This window comes from Aphelocoma coerulescens, chromosome 4, assembly GCF_041296385.1.
Source record: "Aphelocoma coerulescens isolate FSJ_1873_10779 chromosome 4, UR_Acoe_1.0, whole genome shotgun sequence".
Lineage (NCBI taxonomy): Eukaryota > Metazoa > Chordata > Aves > Passeriformes > Corvidae > Aphelocoma > Aphelocoma coerulescens.
This window is the reverse complement of record NC_091017.1, coordinates 25,441,533-25,467,368: the sequence shown is the minus strand read 5'-3', so window position 1 is coordinate 25,467,368 and position 25,836 is coordinate 25,441,533. Positions and strand designations below refer to the sequence as shown.

The following is a 25,836-nucleotide window of genomic DNA, read 5'->3' as shown; positions in this document are numbered from 1 at the left end:
ATATTAATATAGGCAAAGTCTTGTTCAATAGCTCAAGAGGTAACGTCTTCTCATTGTAGCATTCTAAATGGTTCCTGATCCAAAAAGGGAGTTTATGTCATTAGTGGGAGTGTTCTAGGAAACTGCCCCATTCCTAGCTTTGCAAAAGTGCTCATTTCGGCCACAAAGAAGGAGGATTCCTTTCTAAACGTGGGGGTTACATCGCACTCTGAGTGCTCATCTTAGCCTTGTCCTCCAACAAGCTCTTGCTCATCCAATCCCTGCAATACATCACCTTGTTCAATGCCTCAGCAGAAAACAGCTCTGGGGGAACCTGAAAAGCTGGGGAGAGTGAAGCCACTTTACAAACCTGGTTACACAGGAGTGAAGCAAATGTGTCCTTGGAAAAAAAGTCTCCTTCTGACACATTCTGCCCTTGTTGCTCTGGTGAAAATAACTGCAATACCATAGACAGTAAAGCTGAAACCCAGGAGAACATGTGGGTTTGTCCACCACGCCACATCTTCACCGCCCTTTTTTTTTTTTTTAATTTTTAATCCCTTTGCAAATATTGTGGTGTGAATGGCCACCAGGTCAAATGCTCCAATTTGGCAAAAAGGGGACTCTGAGGAAGCCCAGGTAGTGCCACAAATCTCCTCCCTCCACACCTGCCAGAAGAAACTGGAAGAATTAAACCAATCTTTCTGAGCTCTCTGAGCCTTTCAGGCAGGGAGGGCAGAGAACAGCCCAAGGGCAGGGTCACTGATAAAAGCCTCCCTGGAGGACTTCAGCCCCCATCCATCTCCCTGTCGATATCCAGCTCCTCCCCTCAGCGCTCCCTGAGCTCCTGAGCATCCAACATCCGACACACATTAACCAGTGCAACACAGGGCAGCAGCAGCTTCCCTCCAGCCTGCCACAGCGACGGACACAGCTCTGCCAAGACCACATGGCCACTGCGGGAAAAGTAAGGACATCGCATTTCCCATCTCCCTTTCCCTCCTGGGTGCCCTGCTCTTGGCAAAATCCTCTGCAAAAGGCTCAGCCTGCACGCCACTCTGCACGCCCTCTTTCCTCCAGCCTTACTCCCCCAGCTCTTCCAAATCCCCATGAGTTTCACCAGCTTCTGCTTTCAGACAACTGCACGTGTCCATACCTGCATTAGGTAGTGCATTCCCCCTCTGTCCTGCCCAGCTGCTCAGGAGACAAAATACGGAATTGTGTTGCTCTGAAAAACACCCTCCTGCTCAATCCCACTCTCTGCTCCTGCTCTGGCAGCAAACGGGGCTCTTCAGTGGTGCCCTCTTCAGCCACTCATCTCCTCCACTCAACCTTGGCCACGGCAATACCCTTTCCAAGCTGCAAGCTACATTTTGCTGATGTCAAACTGCTTTCAGTTAAACAGGGAAGGGTTTGAGCGATGTCAAACGCAAATCAAACCATGGTAAGGGAAAAGAATTATCGAGTTGCCAATCAGATGGGCACAATTCCATAACCACTCTCACTCACCTTCAGACCAGTGTCTTACAAGGCTGACATCAAAGCTCTCCATAGACATTTCCACTAGGTAGGGTCCACAGTCCTGATGAGAGGACAGTCTGGCCAGTAACACATGGCGATATTATGAAAAATCCACAAAAGCTATCACAACCCAATAATTTTCCAAGGCTATACGTGATACTCTTTGGGTGACAAACCACAAATGGGGCTTCCTCAGACCTTAAACTAGGCCAGTGTTTATTCAACATCACTTGCTTTCAGGTGCAGCTGAGGACCACCAAGTTTGAACACCTCGGGTTCAGGTGATTGGAGGATGACTTCCCCCAATTGTGTGCTAAAGGCAAATGTTCCCATGCAATGTAATCCTCTCGGTTGCTTCCAGGTTATCAGGTGCAGAGCTGCTGTTGCCTGGGCCCCGGGCAAACCACTCTCTGTTGAGGAGGTGGAAGTTGCACCCCCAAAGGCAGGCGAAGTCCGGATCAAGGTAAAAACACATTTCCATATTTTTTTCTCCCTTGTGGGAGTTGCTCTTCTTGTGGCTGTACCTTGAATACAACTCAGAGATCTGTGTCCTCCAAGGGTATTTAATTGTCCGGGGCTGCCTTGACTCAAATGCACCGTTGCCAGGGGCTCCCTTTCAGACTAGGCCTTGCCTAAACTGTCACACAGGAACTCCTGTCTCCAGCCCTTGCTCTGCTGGACAGGCCCCTGGGACCCACACTGTGGCCTCCCTTCCAATTCCACCTCCAGCTCCATGCAGAGGAAAGCCACATGGAGCATTCAGACTGAGCAGAAGTGGAAAGCCCAGCCTGGGCTCAGTGTGCTGCCATGGAGTGCCACCACTGACTGAGGGGGCATCATAACACCCCTGTGAAAATTGCTTCCACAAACTGAGTATGACAGAAGCCAGGACATCTACTCTTTCCTCTCCAAACAGATTGTGGCCACAGGCATCTGTCGCACAGATGAACATCTTCTGCAAGGCTGCTTTCCCAATGCAGAATTCCCAGTTATACCTGGCCATGAAGGAGCTGGGATTGTGGAAAGCATTGGAGAAGGAGTGACCTCTATGAAACCAGGTAACTGACACACACACAAACACATGCCCAGGAATCAGGTCTCACAGAGAAAGCATCCTTAGGGCTATTCTAACACAGGATGTTGTTTTCCTCCAGGTGACAAAGTCATCCCACTCTGCGTGCCTCAGTGTGGGGAATGCAGCTTCTGCCTAAATCCCGAATCCAACTTCTGCCAGAAGTCCCAGTGAGTTTGCTTTCCCTTTCCCTACACCTACATGAGATTGACTTCATGAAAAGTCTGAAACCCCCATCAGTGCTTCACACAAAGAAATGTGAATACTTGCATCTCCCCGCAGTATCTTTGAACCACAAAACCTGCTGCCTGACAAGACCAGCCGCTTCACTTGCAAAGGGAAGCAGATCCACCACTTCATGTGGGTCAGCACCTTTGCAGAATACACCGTGGTCCCAGAGTACTCCGTTGCCAAGATAGATGCTGCAGCACCTCTGGACAAAGTCTGCTTGTTTGGCTGTGGATTTTCCACAGGCTATGGGGCCGCCATCAACACAGCCAAGGTTGGTATTCAGCCGTGTTTAGCACCCCACAGCCACTCTTGCAACCCTATCAATCCTGTGCAAAAGAAACCTTCTCCTCCTCCTCTTGCTCCTCTTCCCACTGGAGACTCACAGGACCCCATGCTGTGCAGGTAAAACCAGGCTCCACCTGTGCCGTCTTTGGCCTCGGAGGAGTTGGCCTCTCTGTTGTCATGGGCTGCAAGGAGGCTGGAGCTTCCCGCATCATTGCCGTGGACATCAACAAGGACAAGTTTGCCAAGGCCAAGGAGCTGGGAGCCACTGACTGCATCAACCCTCGAGACTTCAAGAAGCCCATCCAGGAGGTGCTCACTGAGATGACCGGGCATGGCGTGGACTATTCCTTTGAGGTCATCGGGCATGCGGACACCATGGTAGGTGACACTTTCAGCACCTGTCCTCCCTCCCAGATCATCACAGGCTCCTCTTGGGACACCATGGGAAGTTCCTTGCCTGCTGCTGGCATTGCTGGGCACATCACTGTGAGAGAAAACAGTGTACGAGTCTTAAAAGAGGCCCCAGGCTCTCCAGGTCTGCTCCACAAGGGGGGATGTGTTTGCACATTACCAGGGAGGGGCAGAAGACTGCACAAAAAGAACACTTTCCTAACCAACTCATCAGGGCTCTCTCTAATTCACCTGTCTGTCCCATCAGATTGCTGCCTTGGCTTCCTGCAATATGAGCACTGGCATCTGTGTGATGGTTGGGGAACTCGATTCTGGTTCAGAGGTTTCCATTGATCCCATGCTTCTGCTGACTGGGCGTACTTGGAAGGGAACTGTGCTGGGAGGTATAAGACTCAAGAAAACATTTTAAATATTTCAGCTTTTCCTTTCATGGTGGTTGACAAATCATAGTAAAGAGGGTTTTCAAGTAAAAGACAACTTAAGAGGAGCACTGCATTTCCACCAGATTAAACATTAGCATTACACATGAAAGTAAACCTCTGCTTCTTTCACACGGGACCCCACTCATCCTAAAGAGCAGAAAGTCTCTCACAAGGGACTGGCACCAGTACTGGTCACTCAGTCCCGACCCTCACTGTAACACTACCTTACCAAAACAGCCTTTCTCCCATTATTCATGCAGCTGCTTTCTCCTGTTTCTAGGCTGGAAGATGAGAGAATGCCTCCCCAAATTAGTTTCCAGCTATTTGGAGAAGAAATTCAACTCAGACTTGCTGATCACACACACGCTGCCATTCGCTAGAGTGAACGAGGGATTTGAGTTGTTACGTGCAGGCAAAAGGTGAGACCCTGGCCAGCAGGAGCGAGGTTCAGCAAACCTTAACACCTGCTCCTAACATTCCAACAGGCAGAGCATGCAACACTGGCTTCCCAAAGAGCACCTGAGCCTTTGAGGAAGCAGGGCCTCACAGCTGAGTGTTGGCAAGATCTGCCACAGCCCAGAGGGAAGAGCCCACGTTCAGCACAGGGAACCCTCCTGCTCATGGTTCAGCTCGACACAGATCCAGTGGCCTTATCCCCTGAGGGGTTCCCCTCAGCAAGGATCTGAAGGCTGCCCTGCTGCTGCACCTCTCATGCAGCTCCGTTAGGAAGAGGCTGGATGACAAAGAAGGTGGCCAGGGGGCCCCAGGCACACCTGCCTGCCCCACTGAGCCTGCTCCTGAGCTGCAGCAAGCCCTCCCTTCCCTTCCACTTTTCAGCATCCGCAGTGTCCTGCTCTTCTGAAGGACACAGTCATGGGAAGCTGAGCAGAGGGACTGGTGCAGCAGATGCTCTCCTGGCCCAGACCCTTCTCAACCAGCACCTCACCTTGTGCGGCACAAGGAGACAAGAATGAGCAACTCACTTCTGCTGGTGCTGCTGCTGATCCTCCTGTGCCTGGACAAGACCCAGAAGGATGTCTCTCCCAAGAAAACACTTTTACTAATAAAGGTTTTCCATCACACTCGTCCCATGCAGTGCACTCAATCAACAGAGACTCCAGGGCCTTGGAACGATTGGTTGATGGATCAGGAACACAGGTAGTGATTTCCTTGATCCTACCAGTAACAAGGAATTATACTGGGAGGAATAGGCAGATCCATCAGGTCAATGCATGGCTCTGAGGCTGGTGTAAGCAAAAAAAGTTGGGATTTTTGAATGTGGAATGATCTATTCAATACCTGGTCTACTGACATCTGACAGGATGAGCCTTTCTCAGAAGGGAAAAGGAGTTCTAGCACAGGAGCTAGCAGGGCTCTTTGGCAGAACTTTAGTCTGGAAAGGGGAAAGGGAAAATACCAGGCTGGCCAGTGATGAACAGTGGGATTGTGCACCAAAACTTGAGGAAAGGAGCACTAATGGGATCACTCAATCTGCTTCACAAGTCTTGGCTACAAAGTACCACACGTGGAAACATTTCTGTAACAATGAAGGCAGCTTGAGGAACAAACAATGGTAACCTGGAAGCTTTTACCCATTCCCAGAGACTTGATGTCCTTGGCATAAGTGAAACCTGGTGGGACGAGTCCTGTGACTGAAGTTGGATGGTTACAGGCTCTCCAGGAGGCAAAGGCAGGGCTGAAGAGATGGGGGGGTGGAACTGCGTGTAATAGAAGGGTTGGAATGTATGGAGCTCTCAGCTGGCAGTGACACAGTTAAAAGCCTCTGAGTGAGAGTCAAGGGGCAAACAAATAATGTGGATGTCACTGTGGCTGTCTACTGCAGACCTATAGACAGGACGATGATGTCAATCAATTATTCTTTGAGTAACTAAGGGATGCATCCAAGTCAACTGGATGCCCTTGTCCCTATGGGGGACTTCAATTTGCCAGACACTAACTGGGAGCATCACACAGATGGTACAACCCAGGTCAAAAGACTCCTAAGAAACATGGATGACAGCTTTAGGGAACAGGTCCTGCAGGAGCCAACTCAGAAAGATGCTGTCCTTCCTTGACCTGCTGCTTGCCAACAGAGAGGATCTCATGAGCACAGTGGCTGGTGGCCGTCTTGGCCCCATCTCAGCTGGGTGAATGCTGCAGCCCCAACCAAAGCCCAGAAGGGAAACCACCCCTGCTGCTGCTCTCTGGTCTTGCTCTCAGGACCAACAATGTGTTTTGCTACATGAAATTATCCCAATGCAAAACCTGTCCCTCCAACGTCTTTCATTTAAGCAGGAGGATTTCTTATCACTTTGCTTTGTATCATTTTCTCCTAATTTTTCCTGCTTTGACTCATGTTTGTCCTCTTTAGATCCTGATCTTAGTCTGGTGGCTTTTCTCATGGTCTAGTTTTGATCTTGGAACAACCTCAGAGAAATTTACAGACTGGAACTGGGAAGAGACATTACATGTGCATTTACGTCCCACCACACAAATGTGGGTGCTAGAGGTGCTATACCTAGGCTGTCAGAAACTACAAAGCAAAATTCCTCCTTACATTGCAGAGTGAAATTCTGTAGCAGATACTATGATCACAGCTGGTCTGGCCATGAAATTCGTTCTGAGCACAAGTTGAGATATTCCATCATTCTGTGATAGCAGGCACTGAAAATCAGCCTCTTGTTTTTAGACTCCTGTTCTCTATTTTAACATTTTTTTCCCTCAGCCATTCTCCTTCATTAGGGTGAACAGAATCAATTGTTCATTTTAACAGACCTTTATCAGTATTTTTGTTACATCTCTGCTATGTGCAATATATCAAGGTGGATCTAACTCTCACTTTCCTTACCTCATTTGCCTCATTCTGCTATCCTTTCCTAGGAGCTACACAATATTTCTGTTCTAATGGAAATCAAAGCAACAGGGCATCTTGTAGAATAGCAAATTATTAGTCCTGCTAACAAATGCAAAGCCACACCTGCTAGGATATGATCTAGTTCTCCACAGTGGAATGCCAAAATCTCCTCTGAAACAGGTGCCAGTTACACTGTGGACAACTATTTAATGCTGAGCCATTAATAAAGTCATTAAAGCCTGACTTTGTCTTTTAATTAAAAATTATTGAAGCCTTGAAACTGCTGCAGGCAGGGGAAAAGATAAGATTTGTACTTAGCCCTCATAAGTGAATTTCAGACTCTATTCCACAGAGGTTTCTGTCAAATATTCTTCCATTTTTCCACCTCTTTGATATAGACAGCAAACAACCCCAACATAAACAGAGGGACAGAAAACTGACTACCAAGATGCAGACAGACACCTTGAGGTCTGTGCCTGTCTGTACAAACATCTGAACATCTGACCTCACAGATCAGCTGTTGAAACTCATAAAACACATGAATACATACAGCAAGTCAGGAGAGAATACATGAAGACGTACAGCAAGCCATATTCTAGAACGTAGATAGACAGGATCTGCCATTAAAAAGTTAATCGTTAAATCCATGCCTGCTGACATACAAGTTTCATCTTATTTTCTCTCTACTACATGGATGAGAAAAAAAACAACCACCTCCTCATGTCTGAAATATACACAAAGCTGCACAGCGACAGGATGTCAGTAGCAACTCCCTGCAACAGGTCCATGCATTTTGAATGTTTTGCCCAGGTGCCAGCCTTCCGTGGCACTTCGCAACTGCAAGCAGGGCAGACAGCAATTCTGAAATCTATGCTGTCTTCACATCAACGGTGGCTGTGCAAGTTTGATGGACTAGAGCATCACATACATGTCTTAAGGAGAAATAGTCGTACACATTGGAAAGATGGTTTCACAACTGTTGTATGGGTTATACACTCAACAGTGGATACTAGACATGTCCTAAGCACCATGAGATACCAGTACATGTAGCACATTTATGTCCTTCTGGGTGAGATGAAATCATAAGTCATAGGCATGGAATGCTGTCTAGGAAGCAGGTTACAAGAGAGGCACTCACCTGTGCTGTTGTCACTGCTGGTCTGTCTGTGCCTGGACAAGGCATAGAAGGATTTCTCTCCCAAGAAAACGCTTTTACGAACAAAGAGTTTCTGTGTACCTCATCCCATGCAGGGCATTCAATCAGCAGAAGTCCCACAGGACAGGAGGTGCTTCCCCTCACCCTACAGTCCCTTCCACCACACCCTTGGTCTCAGCAGTGATCAACAGCCTTCGCCTGTCCACCGCTGCTGCCTCCCATGTTGACCCTCCTCAGTGAGTTGGGCCCTCTCCTCTCTGGCCCCATCTCAGCTGGGCGAGTGCTGCAGCCTCAACCACAGCCCCGCAGGGAAACCACCCCTGCTGCTCTGAAGTGTATTATATAAAGCAGGAGATAACTTTCTTACTATGATGTAACACTATACAGCATACATGGATGTGGTTTCATTTTGGCAAATGCTCTTGTACTTTTAATATATTTTCAGCACCAAGTCCCACAGAGTATACTGTACAACTCTGAAAAATCTTCCCCAAAGAACAGGATTGTCACTCAAAGATGGTCATTCTGCTAAACAGATCCTTCTTTCAGTGCTGAACATTGGACCCATAAGACTATGATGCCTTTTGACCTCTTTTGAGTGAATTTATCCCAGCCCACAGCCCTTTGAACTTCTGGATACCCCTCAGCACAATCAGCAATTACACAGAATATCATGAGCACACAAATGAGTTATCAAAAGTAAACAAATCCCATCCTGTCTGCCAATTTTTAGTAACTTCTGCACATATCACTCTGCCATGAAATAAAAGTAGTTAGCTATAATTCTCTTTACTTTTTAAACATAAGACAATAAGAGTGCCGGTAATGAGTTAACACCAAAATAATTTAATAAATGTTAATTAATTGAGTTCCAGCACTTCCTTACTAAGAAAACTCCAAGAAGTTCCTTCCAATAAACAATGTTTCCCTAATACTGCGTATACATCTGCACAATCTTAATTTTATACAAGTGACAAGTCTCAAAAAAAGTAATCAATCTGCCAAATATCTGTCTAATAAATACAAACACATAAATGAATCTGTGTAGGATTGGAACAAAAAATAATATTATTTTTGTAAAAAATCTAAACCTAGATGAAAAAAAAATTGATGACAATAAAAAACCTCTGCCTACAGTAAGTTATAATTTGCACTTTACCAATTATTTTGAACTGTTGCTACGTGGAAAACTGTGTAAGCCCTTCTGAGCACTGAGGAGCTCTCCACTAAAACTGGGCCACCTGGTGGTCACCTGTCCCTGCTCTCCAGGCATGCTGCCTCGGATCTTGGAGATCCTCCTGCCCCTTTGACAACAATCACTAACTGGGCAGGACTTCAAATTCAGCAGATAATTAGAGAGCTCCTCAAACTCTGCTTAATTCCTAAAATATCACTTGTTTCGCAGCTGGACAAATAACTACATTTGAAAGCAAAGACATTTCTACAAACCAGAAGAAAATGCTGCCAAAGTGCAAAGAAGGAGGTGCCAGCATAAGCCTTTCTCCACTTTCGTCTTTCAAATTTCCCTTGCATAGGTAGCTCAATACTAACATATTAAAATCAGCACCTATTAGATCAGCTTTTTGTGTTTTATTTGGTTTTCAATGAATGCAGATACCTTAGAATATTTAATCACAAAACTCCCCAAATTACTTATTTCCATATCTAAAATATTAAAAATCTTTCAGTATCCCAGCTTCATGTGTCTCTACTACAAAACTGTCATGGTCACTTTCACACTTATTTTGAATACATCAAGTTTGTTTTGAAAAGTTATTTTACTCTAGTATACTTTAGAATTATACTAGGATTAATTAGTGAAATTATTCCTAAAGTTTTTCCTGTGGAACTAACCATTTCTTGAATTACTGGAAAATATTTAAGTTTATATTTATGTTTACAAACCCAGAATATTTTAATTACCTAAGAATTATCCAAAGAAATACAAACAAACTTTGAGCATTTTTGGACATAATCTCAAGCTGCATCAGGTCAGGTTTTGGTTGGACATTAGGAGGAATTTCTTCACAGAAGGAGTGATTAAACATTGGAATGGATTGCCCAGGGAAGTGCTGGAGCCACCATCCCTGGAGGTGTTTATGGAAAGACTGGAAGTGGCACTCAGTGCCACGGTCTGGTTAACATGGTGGTGTTCGGTCAAAGCTTGGACTCAACGATCTGGGAGGTCTTTTCCCACCTAATTGATTCTGTGATTCTGAATTAAAACAATTTTGATTTTTTAAATGTTTCCATTTTTAACCAGCTATATTTATACTTTATAAAAATCAATTGATGCTAACTTGAAGAATGACGAGATTTTCTAGCTTTTTTTTATGCTAAGCAAGTACTATCATCCAGTACTTCACAGGAAAATGTGGGAAACTTAAATCAGAATTCAAAAGGATGGTTTTGAGAGCAATGCCCCACAAAAAGAGAGTTATACTCTCTATCCACTGCTGTAACTAGTGCATAGGTTATCCCAGCTTTAACAGGGTTGCTCTAATGAAATATTTCTATCAAAACTACTGCTTTTATTTGGAAAAGTTATAGTATTAATAGGAGGAAAATTACCTGTGAGTCAATCTAGGATCATATTTGCTTGGAGAAAACAAACCAGGAAACATTTGTATGAATGTATTTCAGTTTTGCCTCTGGGTAGACTCGTCAGTCTGCTCCAGCATCCCTGTGCCTTGCCAATCTGTTCACCAGCATGTGAGGTTGCAGCCAGCAGCTCCAGTGCCAAACCACCAGCTCCTCATTCTGATGGAGGCACACAGCCAGCTTCTGCCACTGGCACTCAGGCTGCTCCAGGATGGGCACCCTGGCAGATCACTTGCATCTTCATTCAGCATACACTGCCTGCCAAGCTTGCAAGGGATTTCTTGCCCCACACTTGTGCTTCGAAGTTAAACTAAGGTACAGAAAAATGCTCACTAAAAAACTAATGCCTCCAGGGTAGGCACAACAGTACAATTGAAAAAAAAAAAAAAAAGGTAATACAGATCCCTAGTTGTTTTGGACTTGGTCTCCCTCTCACATGCTCACAGTGCTTCCAAGCTCTCCTCTTTTCCCAACCTAAACTGATGCTCCCAATTAACATGTAACACCTGCTAGAACAACACCAAAACTAACCCAATGTAAAATCTGGAGCAGCAATGGAAGTCCTCACCTACATAACTTATGTACATAAACCTGAAACATGTGACAAAGACTAGATAGTTCAGTCAAGAGCGTGGAGTGGTAACTTGATTTACTTGCACGGTGCTCAGAACAGAAAGAAAGTTGCAAAACCACTTACCATGTCCAGAGGCTTCCAGAAGTACACAGCAACACTGGAGGCAGCATCAAAAAACTTCAAGGGAAGGGAAGATGAAAAAATAAACAATCCCTTTAGCCTCTGAAACTGGAAAACGAGTGTTAAAGAGGTTTATGTGTCTGTCCCTTTGTCTACCAGAATCAGTGCCTGCAATGTCCAGGAGGTCAAATACTAAAAAAGTGGAGCATCTGTGGAGTTTAGCTAAACATAAAATGTTTGGAGACTTTTTGGAAGCACTGACAATCCAGGGGTGGCCAGGAGCATGAAATTCACAGGAGATGTTGGCAGAGCTGAATTTAACCAAGGAAATGGACAAGGCCTGCTTTGATTTCAGCAATAAGGTGTGAAACCTATATAGCACCCTCACTGGCCAAATTACCTTCCAGCTCTGTGTCAGCTTTCCTGACCCTAAAGATTTAGTTTGTCATTTTAGTTTTGTTATTAAATGTTATGTTACTTTTATGTTATTTACTAAATGCCATAGTTGCTTATGTCATATTATTAATTTTCCACGTGCTGGTGTCCATCTGTGGTATTTGCTAAGCTTTTGTTTGCATGTCACTGGAAAATAAAAGTTCCCTTTCTTACTGAGGGGGACTTAGTTATACCCTGCAATTCCTCAGGCACCAGCACCTCTCATGGAAAATCTCAATGGCTCATGGCAGCACTGTTCCCCTCAACGTACACAATCATGTCTGCAGACCTCACAAGAAGCCCTTCCTACCCTGCCTGGAGAAAAAAGGTTTTTCAGAAAATGAAACAACATCACAAGCAGGTTAATGATCCCATTGAAAGGAATGAGATAGATTTGTCTTTACAAACAAACTGTGGGTTTGCTGATAGGTAAAGATAGATCCTGGGAGATGAAAGAAGCAATAGGAAGAACCATAAATTTCATAGGAAAAGAAAAAGGGGGCTATACATTAGAAGGGAGTCTGTATTAGGCAATTCGGGGAGCCTGTACCTCTCAAGTACCTCAGCCAATGGGGAAAGAGAGAGGGAAATGCAGCTGAGAAATTAGGATAAAAAGGAAGCTGCATCCTCTAACAATCTGAGAGACCCCAGAAGAATGTCCCAGGGCCTCTCTCTTTATTCGAATAAAGTAACAGGACTTCTCTGTCTCCATTTTGGATGTAAACCTCTGGTGTTTGTGCACTAATTTTCCTGATACCATCTTGTAGCAATGGTCCCTTTGCTTCAAAGGCCGCCAGATGGAATGTCAAGAGGGCCAGTGTCTTGGGGTGACGTTATGACGTGTATCCCATATCGCTGCCTATGCCCAGAAATTAATTTTTGTGCCTTTCTATGCCTCTAAACTGAGCCTGAGAGGGGGAAGGAAAAAACTGAGCAAAACTTTTTCAGGGCAGTTTGCAGCTTGTTCAAGGTCACACAGAGATAGCAGGTTTTTTTTTTCCAGCTGCGGGAGGAGAGCGAGGAAGCACCCGGCTTGCTGCTTTCCAGTCAGCTTTTGGCCAGTTGTTTCAGCTTCTTGTTCTCCGGAGAGAGAGACTGAGAGTTGGACTTTGCTTTTTCCTTCTCTGGAATTCCGGATTTTCTCCCTTTTATACTGGACTGTTTTTTTCAACCTCAGAGCACATCGGGAGGACTTTCCACCGGGCACAGAGGGCCTGGCCCTGACCCAAGCCCCAGTGCCGAGGAGACCAAAGGGAGGACTCTTAACACTTTCCCAGGTTTTTTTTTCCTCCACAGTGAAACATTTTATTATTTAGCCTTATTTTCCTTTTCCTGTGTGTTTGGTAAATAAATAGTTTTATCTTCTTCACTTTCCTTCGAGGAAAATTTATTTTTTCCCGAACCTGGGGGGGGAAGGGGTAGTTGTGCCTTCTCTCAGAGGATATATTTCTAAATTTGGCCAAACCGGAACAGCCAGTCAAAACTTCCATCCTGCTGCAGATCCCTTCACCTACCCTGGCAGGGAGCTGACTTCACCCAGTCTGAAGCACTCTGTCGCCCAGTAAAACCTCCACCACTGCAGTTTAGCCAGCGAAGAACAGAATCAAGCACCAAGGACATGCTCTGAAGACACGGTCAGCTTCCCCCTGTGTCCAGGTGAGACACAGCGGTACCAAGCACCTCCAGAACGGGAGGCGGGGCGGGATTCCCCCGCATGGGGAAGGCCGGCCCATGCAGGCGCTGCCGCGGCCCTCAGCGAGCGGCGCAGAGGAGGCCGTGGCGTCCCGTTAGTTGGGAAGGAATCTGGGCAACCTGGTGCCGGCAGGAACGGGCCCATCAGCCTGGACAGCGGGCCTGTTCCCTCGGAGGTACAGTAAAGTCCATCTCCCTGCCGGACTAACGGGGCCGGGATGGAAGACGCTGGTGCAGCCCTCAGCAGCCACTAACCCAGCCGCACCGCAAGGCCCCCAGGAAACACAGAGACCGTGGCCCGCACCGCGGTCTGCGGGAAGAAAAGCGCTACAAAGCGCTTGTGACCGACCCAGCGCGCACCGGCCCTGCGAGGGCGAGAGGGAGGAAAGAGCCAGTGCCTGCTCCCGTCCCTGAAAGAGAGGCGGGGAGAGAGGCGGTGGAGAAGGAGGCGGGCTCCCCGTCCGCTTCCGGCGGCAGCGGCGGCCGTGCGCGATGGCGAGCGGGGTGAGCGTTTGCGTCGGGCGGTGGGAATGTCGTCGGGCGGTGGGAATGTCGCCGGGCGCGCGCGGCGGGAAGATCGCCCGGGGACGGGCGGAGCGTCCCGCACCGGGCAGATGAGGCGGGCGAGCCCTCCTTGCCCTGCCGTGCCCTCCCTGCCGGGTTCCGGGGGCTGCCTGGCGCCGGGGCCGCGGGCCGGGGCCGCCGTGGCCGCTCCCGTCCCAGCGCTGGCGAGAGCCGGGGTGCGAGGATTGTCCGGGCGTCTCCGCGCTCGTGCCCCACGACTGTGAGGCGTGCGGCGGAGTCGGTGCCGCTGCTTAGGCGTGGGAGGCTCCCGCTGTGAGTATTTGCAGGATTGGGAAAGAAAACACACGCGTTTGCTCCCCGCCGTGGGTTGTACTCGACCCTCGTGCGCGTTCTGTGGGCTGCGCTCCGGCCGCTCCTGGGTCGCAGGAGGAACAATCAGAAGAACTTGCGTGGCTTCCTGTGGGCTTCGGGCAGGTGCGACCGAATCGGCGTGAAGGAAGGGGTAAAACAGGACCCTACCTGCCTGCTCACAAAGCCATTGCCTGGCACGTTTGCTGCATTACTTTAAGAACAGCGCTATAGTCCAGACCTTCTGCCAGTATTGCTCTGAATTCTGCACAGGCGGTCAGTGCCCGGGGCCCCAGCGAGCTCGGTGGGCGCTTGGCCGGACGCTGAAGGCTGCTCCAGGCTGGCACTGGGTTTGGAGCAGCTTCTGTCACTGCCCAGAGCTCGGTTTCATCCCGACTGAGATAGCTGATCATGTACATAGCCACAAGGAACCCAACAGATGTGCTCCTGTGCTAGTATGGTAACAGAGGAAATGAAGAACTGCTGGAAGTTGGTGTTTTGTTTTTTTTTTTCCAGTTGTTGGCTTCGAGGTTTTCAGCAATGCAACAGCAGAAAGCTTTGAATAATTAGAAGGCAGAAGAAGATGGGGCTTTCCTGATGCCCACTCTGAATAGTCCAGGAGCCTTTGTGGCTGTGTGAACTGAATCAGGAATTACTATTTCAAAATGTGCTTTCAGATGTGTACTGTTAGTTTTAGATAATCAGAATTTATCCTGTAAGGAGACATTTTTTCTCCTCTCTGTCTTTAAATTTGTGTTTAACTAAGCTTGTGGAAATCACATTTCAGGAATGCGCAATCTCCTGTGCAAGAACAAGTGATGACTTGATGAGGGGACGGATTGAAAACCAGTAACTTATTTACTGAGTGATGGCTCCTCTTGCACTTTGTGCTTTGAATTTAGATTTTCTGGCAAAATCTTTGGTAGATTTAGAGATTACGACCAGTGGCTCACACTGTGATTCCACAGTTAGTTACTATGGCACATTCCATGCATTTTTGTAATATTTACCCTGGTATTAAAAAGCAGGGCAAGATTTCATAGTTCTAGTTCGGGGTGTTTCTGTCTAATTTAGATCCCTGCTGGCTGTTGGAATAGGTACCTGTTTTCTGTTACAAAGCTTTTAGGGTCTGTAGTATTTATTTTCCCAAGTTTAAGCCAAGGTAAGCATCTGAAGATCTGCTATTACAGGTACCGTGAAGATTTTAACTGGCTCTGGCAAAGTCTGATACTGTTTACTGTACAACAGAAATACTACAGAAAGGCATAAATTAGCCATTCTTTTCTCCCGATCACAGGTGATGAATCAGACTTGGCAAGCTCAACAGGTGGTCTTGGCACTGCTTTTTCTTCCAGAAAGTGCAATTTCTAAAAGGCTGGGTGACTGTATTTCTGGTCTTGGAAATTTGCATTAATCCTCTTTCAAGCATTCCATGGGAACACCACAGCTGTTTTGAACACACAAAATGTCATTTTCTTCTGTTGGTTTATATTTCTGATAGCAATGGCTTAGACCTTGTCATCTTCGTAAAGCCAACCTCTAAGGGTAATCCAGATGCTTATCCTTTTAGTAGCTGAAGCTGCTCTAGGTTGTATGGCTATAATGCCTGCTGATTTTTTAAGTCAGTTGTGCATATGTACCTGTTAATAGGGTTTACAGATCCAGAAATCCTCCTCTTTCATCCAGGCTCTGCACCGTTTAGATTGAAAAGCTTCCTGGGATGTTGAGGTGTGGATACAGAGCAGGATGTGTCACGGTGTTGAGAGCAGTGAATGAAGACTTGCTAACAGTGATCCCTGAGGCCACTGCAGAGGTGTCAGTGCTTAGGAACTCGATGCCAGGAGCCTTAAAGCAAAGTTCCTGTTGTCCCTCTGCAGCACTGGAGGGCTCTGCATGTGAGCTGCACACATGCATTTCCTTGCCAGAATCCTACTCGGAAACCATCCGGATAAGGAACAGGAAATTCACTCTTGATGTGGGTCTCCACAGTTTCCTTTCTGAACTTTCCAACTTTAAACACTCTGTGCTTAATGAACATATCTGAAATGAATGGCAGTCTCTGGTTTTAAACTCCCATTTTTATTATGCAACCTTTCCATTCGTGTTGCTCACTTCACTGCATCGTGCCTCCTAAGCACTCCCAGGCTTATTATATTTTTTCTCAGTAAGAGAATGACATCCAAATTTCAGATCTTGGCTTACTCATTATTGTTTAGCTTCCTGAAAGCAAATGTGGGGCAATTAAACCTTTGTGTTGAAATTATGAATTTCAGATCTGGGATTCTTTCCAAAAGCCAGTAATGCTTCTTTTATTTTCTCACTTGGCTGAACAAGAATTATTGAGTGAACCATACAACAGATGTCCTCTTTTTTGTTGCTGTTGGTTTTGTCTTTTAGGTTATTAAATGCAAAGCTGCTGTTGCTTGGGAGGCAGGTAAACCTCTCTCTATTGAGGAGGTGGAGGTTGCTCCACCAAAAGCTCATGAAGTTCGTATCAAGGTAATTACATAAATTCTTATCTATATGTTTTCTATTTTGGGAGACAGAATATTAAAGATGAATGGTTTGTTTGCCAACAGAAGAAATGTTGAATAGATATCATTAGTTCATTAGTATCTCAGCTGGCTTTACAGAAAAGAAAATTACAGTATTTAGATCTGTTTATGAAAAACACTTTTAGTTTCTACTAGTCTCACTTCATAGTCTGGTCTGGGGATAATGGCTAAACTTGGGGATTAATTTCAGTTGTTACAGACCAAGTTCCCACAAAATGTCTGAACTGAGAACATGTTTATCATGTTTGAAGGAAAGCAATTTGTCATTTGTGGCAGCTGTGTAACATGCTGGATTTTACATCAGTCAGGTCATAAGTTACTGCTTGCTGAGCTGGGATTGGTCTCTTGGATTCCCTATATCCAAGTTTCTGATTTCATCAGGACTTTCCAGTAGCCTGTATCTGCCAAAAAGCATACACTGATGTGAAACGTTTTTCTGTAGAAAGGATTTCTGCATGGTGCTGAGATCTTAAACTGGATTTATGCAGTACTGACAGTTCTGCATGGTCTCTCTGGTAATTTTACCTCTGTGTCTTAACTTACTTCAAATCTGACATGCTAACCTACTTTGAGATGACTTGGAGCACCAATTTCTAGCTATAGGAAACAACATGTCATCTTTTACCCCTTTTAGTGTCACATTTTGGTTGACAGAAATTATAAAATGTACTATCATGACTTTGCTTTTTCAAAGTACAAGTGCCTTGCCAGGAGTTGAAAGTATATTGCCCATATCCCAAATGCTGCCAGAACTTTGACCTGGCAATTGTTCTGAATTTCTGACCAAAGGGAATTATTTACATCTGTGCTACTATTCTGTTCTTCAGGGTGTCTCAGATTATGTATTTCTTCACAGATAGTTGCCACTGCTGTCTGTCACACTGATGCCTATACTCTGAGTGGTGCTGATCCTGAAGGATGTTTCCCTGTGATCTTGGGACATGAAGGAGCAGGAATTGTAGAGAGTGTTGGGGAAGGAGTAACAAAAGTAAAGAAGGGTAAGAAAATACCTTACAAGTTTTCTGCCTTCCTTGACAGTGTTACTTTGACCAGCTGTCAAATTGGGCCACTGAAATGCAATATTGTAGGAGTTAATACAATGTTTTATTTTGGGGTGTATGCCTGTGTAGATTTCTATGGCCTGTGAGACACAACAATGATCTATTCAATGAGCTCTTGACATAAAACTTGAAAGAGCCCAGAATACCAATTTTTTTTTACTTGAAATTGGATCAATGTGTAGTTAGAAGAGAGTTGGGGGATTTTTTTTTTTTCAAATTATAAGTTCTATCTGTTAGTTTAATTAAAAGGCTTAAAGTGTTTAATCATGTTGTTCACTGTTGATTTGGGGTGGTTTTCTTTTATAGTAACATTGCTACTTGTTCTGGAACAATGAATTTTGGATGGGCTGTCTGCTGTCAGGATTGAAGTGGTTTATCTAGCACTCTATAATACCACTGTGTACCATACTACACAAAGGTTTTAAGTGAACACAAGCTCACATAAAAACAATGAGAATCAAGTAACTTAATTTTTTTTTTCAGAATGCCTTGCTTGACTTAATGACTAGACACAGAATGTTTTTTTTCTTAGGGGACACTGTTATCCCTCTATACATCCCCCAGTGTGGAGAGTGCAAGTTCTGTAAGAATCCTAAAACAAACCTGTGCCAGAAGATAAGGTCTGTTGGACTTTATTCTTTTTGACACACTACAGCATTTGTTCAATGTATACCTGCTGTAGTTATCAAAAGTAATTGACAGAAGTTTTATTTGAAGAATAAATCTGTTGATGCATCATTTAATGACTTGGAAAGTATGTGTTTCAGGAGTCAGTTATGGAGTTTCAGGAGTCAGTTTTTTTTCCATTCTTCCTTAAAATTTCTTTCCTTCCCTTAAATAAAACTGTTTCTCTCTTTTCATATATGTTAAGGTGCAGACGGCTACCTTGTGTCCACAGGTTTGAAAACATAAATGCTCTGACTCCATATTTAATCCATACTTAAGGGAAGCACTTCAGAGAATTTAGCTCTTGGTAGCAAACACCAAAGCTTTCAAGTGGTACAGATGGCTCCTTTCTTCCTTAATACCTGCTTCCCAGATAAATTTGCAGCTCCTATTCTGAAAAAAAGTCTCCCAAACTCAAAACCAAAAAGCCCCAGTGATATAACTGACAGGTGATATTCAAGGGGAAGGTACTGAAGGAGGCCAAGACAGTGGTGGTGTACTGTGGCACAAGCGCTTAGCATGGGTAGCTAACAAAGTCAACATGTTAATATTAACTCCATTTCTTTCAGTGCTTCCATGGAGTAATTAACAGCATGAAGTTTTAGGAGTTTAGCATCTCATTTCTGTGAACTCCTAGGTTTATTGGAATGGTCCAAATATAAAGGTGCAATTATGCAACTGCCTCCGTGCTGCTTAGTGAATTCTGTCTAGTGAGACTATTTGCTGCTTAAGACTCTGACTGCACTTCCCTGTCTTTGCCTCAAGAATTACTCAAGGGAAAGGAGTCATGCCTGATGGTACCAGCAGATTCACCTGCAAGGGAAAGCAGATTTACCACTTTATGGGGACCAGCACCTTCTCCGAGTACACTGTGGTGGCTGATATCTCCGTAGCCAAGATAGACGCTGCAGCGCCTCTGGACAAAGTGTGCCTGCTGGGCTGTGGCATCTCCACAGGCTATGGGGCTGCTGTCAACACTGCTAAGGTAAAGGCTGTGCTTGTGGTACACACAGCTTAGGGACCACAGTAGGACTGTAAATGTGATGTACCAAATCTGTGTTTCTTCTTCCTCTTCAACTGATGAAGTTTAGCTAAGAATTTCTTAACTTCCCCATAAGAAGCAGATCAGGTTACAAGAACCTGTTGCCCTTTGGAGGAAATTCAGGTGGACTATTCTGCATCCCTTTTGATACCAGCTGTATATAAATTACTTTCCCAGTTCATTTGCTGCAAGTCATTCTGATAATCTGAAGCTCAGGGTGAGACAGGTGGTAGGTGAGTGGGCATGAGTCTTCAGGCAAAAGAAAAAGCTTAGTACCTAAAGAGCTTTTTGGATTAAATTTATATATAGTTTCCTTTATCTATAAAATTTATAGCCATAAATATTTGCTTCCATTTTTTCCTTTATTACAGACTCCTTAACCTACATTTCCTCCTCATGCGGAAGGATGAATTTTTGTCTGCTGCTCATGACTCCATTCTTACTCCTAGGTGGAGCCTGGCTCTACGTGTGCTGTGTTTGGTTTGGGAGGAGTTGGGCTGGCAGTTATCATGGGCTGCAAAATAGCAGGAGCATCCCGGATCATTGGCATTGATATTAACAAGGATAAGTATGCCAAAGCCAAAGAATTTGGAGCTACTGAGTGCATCAGCCCCCAAGACTCCAAGAAGTCCATCCAGGAGGTGCTGGTTGAGATGACTGATGGTGGTGTGGACTACTCTTTTGAGTGCATTGGGAATGTGGGAGTCATGGTGAGTGCTTGGCCAACAGGAGCATATACAGGCAGGGACCAGTTCAGCTAAATAGCAAGAGCAGCTGCTTTCTTAACACAGAACATGCTAGACTCATTAATTTTTTTTCATAGTAATGATAACTGCTATGACTAAAACAGACAATTTACACTCAATCCTAATTATGTAATGAAAGCAGCTGCTACTTCTTGGGTTGAAAATGGCACTTTAAAATGTTTTTTCCTTATTTCCTTCCCTAATTTCTCACGGTGAATTTCACCTTTGGAAATGCAGACGTATACTGAATGTAAGGCTAGGTTTTCAGGAATGACAGTAGCATTCCTAACTGTCAGTAGTATGGTATGTGATTACAGTTTATCCCAACTCCCAGTGGGAGTTCAGAGTGACTTCTTTGAAAGCTAGATAGGATATAAAAAGTGCAAAGTGAACCTTTAACACATAAAGAATCTGAACCAATGGAAAATATAATGTAATTTTCAGTGTATTTATTGTTCCTTAAATGACGATGTGGTGACTCATTAACTGGGGAAAGGAAGTGCTACCTGTCCAGGCAGCATAAACCTTAGCAATAACCACTCTGCTTTGTCCTGTCTGTCCATGAAGAGGGCTGCCTTGGAAGCCTGCCACAAAGGCTGGGGAGTCAGTGTGATAGTTGGAGTAGCTGCTGCTGGCCAGGAGATCTCCACACGGCCATTCCAGCTAGTAACTGGGCGGACATGGAAAGGAACTGCGTTTGGAGGTAACTCTCTCTTGGTATGGGGATAAAAATAATTTACTGTGGGCTAAAGCTGGGAAGAACACACCATCTCGGTTTTGCTTGTGCAAGAAATGTGCTACTGACAGACAATTCATAAATGCTGTGTTGACTTTTAAGATAAAGACTTTTAAAATCTGTTATTCCTACGGACAGGGTACAGATTAACACATTGGTACGGTATCTAACATATTTTGAAGAGAGAATATATCTATATGCTATTCAGTACTAAAGGGAGACTGCTTTATCACCAAGTGAAGGTTTGGTTCAGTTTGATCCAGTGAAAGGACCTATTCTTTGGGGAGATTCAAACTCACATCAGCGTGTTTGTGTTGCTTAACCACTTAAGCAAATTGTGGGGCCAACAGGATAATGTGCTGTAAAGACCTTTAAAATAAAAAGGTAACAAGTACTTGATACACGTTTTCTGCTGTCAACTCAAAAACACATTGAGTTCTTTTTTTGGGGAATTCAGTAATTGCTGAAGTTGATGGAAGTATTCAGACTTTTGAGTTATTACACTGCTCTTTGTCCAAGCAATACAAAACTTAGGGGGTTGGATTATCAAGATTCATAGGGGGCCTGATAGAGATGTCTTGTGTATACTTTTTAGGTGAGGGCTGCTATTATGTTGAATGCTGGAACAGCTAGTGAAAGATTTGTGCTCGTGTTTGGATAACGTGTGCTCTTGCCAGACCTCCGTGGGAGGGACAAACATGTCACTTGCTTCTGGTTCCTTTTCGTATTGATCGTACAAGTGCCTGTGTAAGGGTTCTATTTTTAATTTTCTGAGATGGGTGGAAAAGGGAAAAAACAAGGCATATTTTCTTTCTTTCAGGCTGGAAGAGTGTAGACAATGTACCCAAACTCGTGACTGAATACATGTCCAAAAAGATCAAGGTTGATGAATTTGTGACGCACACGCTGCCTTTTGACAAAATTAATGAGGCTTTTGAGCTGATGCATTCAGGAAAAAGGTAATGTTCACAATATTGAAAGGTAAAGAAGACATTTCTTGATCAGACACTGTCAAGTACAGGTTCCCTGCCCACTGTCATGTTTTAAACAGGGAGGCTAAAGGGTATTGTATACCACGTGCATTGATTCTGATACAAACACACTTCTCTGAGCTTCCAGGCATGTGCCAAAACACAGGCACACAGTAAAAAGCAAGCAACAGTGTACAAGAGAAATATGTAAAGCTGATAAAGGGGACAGGTCAGTCTCCGGCATTCACCATTGCTACAACATTCTTCCTTATAAAAAGGAATGTAAAGAGACTGAAGATTACATATTCGGTAATATTTAGGTTCCTCTGCAGATATACAAATAGTTATGAGCATTATCTCCAGAAACCAGCATGGTCTTTGTATTTGATCTCAGTCTACATCTATCTATTGTATATAACTTTGGAGAAAGTACTAACTTTATCTGCTTTAGCTCATATGTATTCTGTTTTGGATTAATCAGTTGACTGTAACTGCATTTGTTACAATTGGAAACACTGCATTTATGCAAATTTCATCCAGCAGTTATCCCCTGTCCCAATTAGAAACTTGGTTATCATTTCAGTGCTTTATTCATACATGAGCATGTCCTAGGAAACTAATACTGAGAGCTACCTAACATTTTCCAAACAGACAAAAGGGGAAATGCCTGTTAATATTACTGCTCCTGATCAGTCTTGGCTAGCTACTAAAAACTGACACCTAATTGAAAAAACTGTCCATTTGGAGTTTATTTTACTGGAGGAGAGATGAAAAAACCCCAAAGATGATAAGCATTATCCTGGACTTTTAATAAATATTATAGGCATAAGCATGACTTCATTCTTACAAAAGAAAGAAGTTAAAATATGTGTCAGCAATTAAAGGGAGGGGAGAGAGGGTGAGAAAATTGACTTCTTGGTAATTTTTTTTTCTTTTTTATTTTAAGCATTCGAACTGTCCTAAAATTTTAGAGCCAAATGTGGACCTTCTAACTGGCCAGCAACATGGTAACTGCCTTTTTGTAATGGAATTTTTGATAGAAGATAGAATCAAGCAACTGAAAACTCACTGGGACTAGGAAGACCATGTATTTTAGGGTGAGCATTCTGGGTATTAAATAATAAAAAATTGTGTACCACTAAATAGCATAACAGAATCAGTCCTGATTATGGAACTTGTTTCTATAATCATTCTTCAAATTCAATAGTGGCTAACTCAATCTACTTAATAAAAGCTTACTTCTAAACCCATTCTTGGAATTATTGAGCATTAAGAGTGCGACTGAGATTGCTGTGTCTTACTTGTTCTGCTCTAGTGATTTTACAGTGTGTATGTGACAGAGGAAGAGTGTTCAGCAGAGTCTACAGCAAATGATGGGGGATTCACTGCAGAAGGCACAGCTAAGCACAGGGCTGAGAAGCAGCATCCATTTGCTGCAACTGTGCTGAGAAAGTAGCCAGAACTTGTCAAGTTTCTGAGGCTGTTCTAGGACTACAGTGGATTGTAGCATCCAGCTCAACACTGAAGCCAACTGTAGAGCAGATACTTCAGTGTTCAGAGGGATCCATGTTCGGGGTGGTCCGCGTTCTGCCTTATTTCCCATTTGTCTCATTGGCAGGCCTCTTGTAAAGATCATGGCATAGACTCCTCTAGTCACTTGCACTAGTAGAGTCTTCCAAGGCTTCAGTAGGACAGCTTTCCCATTTCCTTAAACTTATTGGCAAATGAAGCAAACTTTGCAGTCAGCACTGCAAAAACAAACAGCATGGGATTGTTACCTCTACATGACCATACCATTGAAGCAGGCACTATTACTGTTACAGCAAGTCTGCTCTTGAGGGGTGTAGGGGAACAGGAAAGAGCATTATCTGACAATGGCTTCAGGATTTTCTGAGATTTTTTTTGTTGGAGGGGGAGGGGAGTTAGGTCTCAGTTTTGGAGTTGCAGGTTTTCTTAACTCTAGGTGAAGTGATCTGACTGGAAAAAATTCTTTTTGTATTGAAACCTGTAACCAGTGCCTCACATCCAGAAAAACACAGAGAAAGAGCAGAAATCAGACTGCAAAGCAGAGGCAGAAAGACTAGCCAGTTAAAAGAAAAGTTAGATACATAAAAACTCAGTGTTTTTCAGTCAACCAAGGACACTGGTGAAGTGAGAAGTTTCATGTTTTAAAGAATCCTGGTCAAAACAACTGTTACAGAGAATACGGAATGCAAACAGTAATCTTATTAGAAGAAATTCCCTCTCACCACTAACAATTAACCCCAAGCCACTGCTATACAACTGGGACAATTGCATCTGTCATTAAAAAGATGCTTAGAGCATTCTGAAAATAGTTGAGGTACTGCATTTTAAACTTTGTTTCAGACAGTAAAGAACAAATATGAATAAGAATTCAATTTTGAGCATCAGGAGGAAATAAAATCTGAATTTGTACAAAGAAAGTGAACCCTTTAGCCCAGCAGTGAAGTGATTCTCAGTACCTTGTAGCTCGAGGAAGGCTGACTGAACATCAGAGAATTCAGTAGAAAACTTGCTGCTAAGCTGTTCCAGTGAGAGTATGCCATAATTACAAAATGGTATCAATACAATACTAGCTAACCTGGCAAACCACCCCCCAGCTGGATGTAACAGATTTAAAATACACTGGAACAGCTGCTCCTCTATGCTGCACAGACTGGCTGAAGACCACACAGTCATGTCTGCATTACATGATTACTTCAGAGAATGAATCTCAGAGTGTGTATGGGAAGCCAGTCTGTAATGCCAACAAGAAAGACACGTACTGATATTGGAGCACTTGGGTCAAAGACTTGCAGCTTCTTCCAAGCCTGAAGAGCTGATGTCCCAGCCACTACTTTGTCCTGCAAAGCATTTGATTGAATGGAGCATGTTTGAAATAGGGTTTTTTGGAAGCTGTTCAGCAAACAAAGGGACTCAAGAACAAGAGCTTCTACCTCATTTTTGGTGGTCAAGGTAGTGTACTGAACTGCATGATCCTGACAATGGTAACTTCAATGGACAGGAACTTCCCACCAAATGTGCGTGAAATGTGCATGTACTCTGCTGGCTGTCACATAAAACATGCAGGTTGGCCTCTCTCCTCCTGCTGTTACTCCTACTCAACACCATCTACCAAATCTTCTCTCCTTAAATATTCAAGTCAAGTTGCAGAAACAGCATGAAGAATTTCCACACTGCCTTACACGACAGTAAAGGGAAAATACATTAAGAGATTGTTTCTGAACTAATTGCAGGATTGTGTTTTTGGTAAAAGTGTATACAATTGCTAAAAATGTTATTAAGAAGTAGATTTAAATTGAGATTTTTTATTTAAGTGGATAGCAACTTATGTAAGAATAAAAAATAGTTAATTTCCACAATCTAGTCAGCACAAGTCTAGTACGTCATGTTCAAGCAAAGACACAGCTAGCTAGGTGAAAAAAGTAGCTTTTCTCATTATTTTTATCTAATAAGTTTTGTTCTCAAGCCTGATGTGCCCTCTCATGTTGGAAGAACTGGTGTAGATGCTGACTAAGCTTTCCACTCATTTAAAACTACTGCAGTAGTATGAACTCACTATAAGCAGTTATCCCGCTGTGATTTCCATTTACAGTCAGAAATGCGTAGCATCGTAAACTACCTGTATTAAAAATGTGCTAAATTTGGTTTGTGTCAATACAACAGCAAAGAGGTATCCAAGTGGCACATGTGTGGGTTTAAGGGTGAGTTCTAACTGCATGCATGTACCAGTGGGGCTTGCACTTGTGCAAGCAAACCTGGATATAATTGAAAATTCTACGTGTGGGTTTGGATTACAAGGAAAAAAAAAG

General features: G+C 44.0%; 2 protein-coding genes across 3 annotated transcripts; both read left to right on the top strand.

Moving 5' to 3' along the window:
* The first annotated feature begins 651 nt into the window (after positions 1-651).
* On the top strand, positions 652-5,008 carry LOC138109536 (alcohol dehydrogenase 1). Its single transcript, XM_069013141.1, has 9 exons — positions 652-946; positions 1,862-1,963; positions 2,417-2,558; positions 2,655-2,742; positions 2,855-3,074; positions 3,206-3,466; positions 3,747-3,882; positions 4,202-4,340; positions 4,759-5,008. Exons 1-9 carry the CDS (start codon positions 929-931, stop codon positions 4,781-4,783), a joined length of 1,131 nt encoding a protein of 376 aa, XP_068869242.1. The 5' UTR covers positions 652-928; the 3' UTR covers positions 4,784-5,008.
* An 8,751-nt stretch (positions 5,009-13,759) lies between these two features.
* Positions 13,760-23,253, top strand: LOC138109533 (alcohol dehydrogenase class-3). 2 transcript variants are annotated; one of them, XM_069013136.1, is made up of 9 exons: positions 13,760-13,857; positions 16,624-16,725; positions 17,638-17,779; positions 18,375-18,462; positions 19,274-19,493; positions 20,000-20,260; positions 20,864-20,999; positions 21,853-21,991; positions 22,950-23,253. In XM_069013136.1, exons 1-9 carry the CDS (start codon positions 13,846-13,848, stop codon positions 22,972-22,974), a joined length of 1,125 nt encoding a protein of 374 aa, XP_068869237.1. In that variant the 5' UTR covers positions 13,760-13,845; the 3' UTR covers positions 22,975-23,253. The 2 variants fall into 2 exon arrangements, with proteins under 2 accessions (XP_068869237.1, XP_068869236.1); XM_069013135.1 differs by lacking the exon at positions 13,760-13,857 and adding an exon at positions 15,796-16,201.
* The last annotated feature ends 2,583 nt before the right edge of the window (positions 23,254-25,836 follow it).

Bases quoted from the DNA above. Each gene is read 5' to 3' on its own strand.
- LOC138109533 (XM_069013135.1), top strand. From the start codon at position 15,947: ATGTTGAGGTGTGGATACAGAGCAGGATGTGTCACGGTGTTGAGAGCA. The intron at 16,726-17,637 runs GTAATTACATAA...ATTTCTTCACAG, and splicing joins CTCATGAAGTTCGTATCAAG to ATAGTTGCCACTGCTGTCTG. The intron at 19,494-19,999 runs GTAAAGGCTGTG...TCTTACTCCTAG, and splicing joins CTGCTGTCAACACTGCTAAG to GTGGAGCCTGGCTCTACGTG.
- LOC138109536 (XM_069013141.1), top strand. The intron at 2,743-2,854 runs GTGAGTTTGCTT...ATCTCCCCGCAG, and splicing joins AACTTCTGCCAGAAGTCCCA to TATCTTTGAACCACAAAACC. The intron at 3,467-3,746 runs GTAGGTGACACT...CTGTCCCATCAG, and splicing joins TCGGGCATGCGGACACCATG to ATTGCTGCCTTGGCTTCCTG.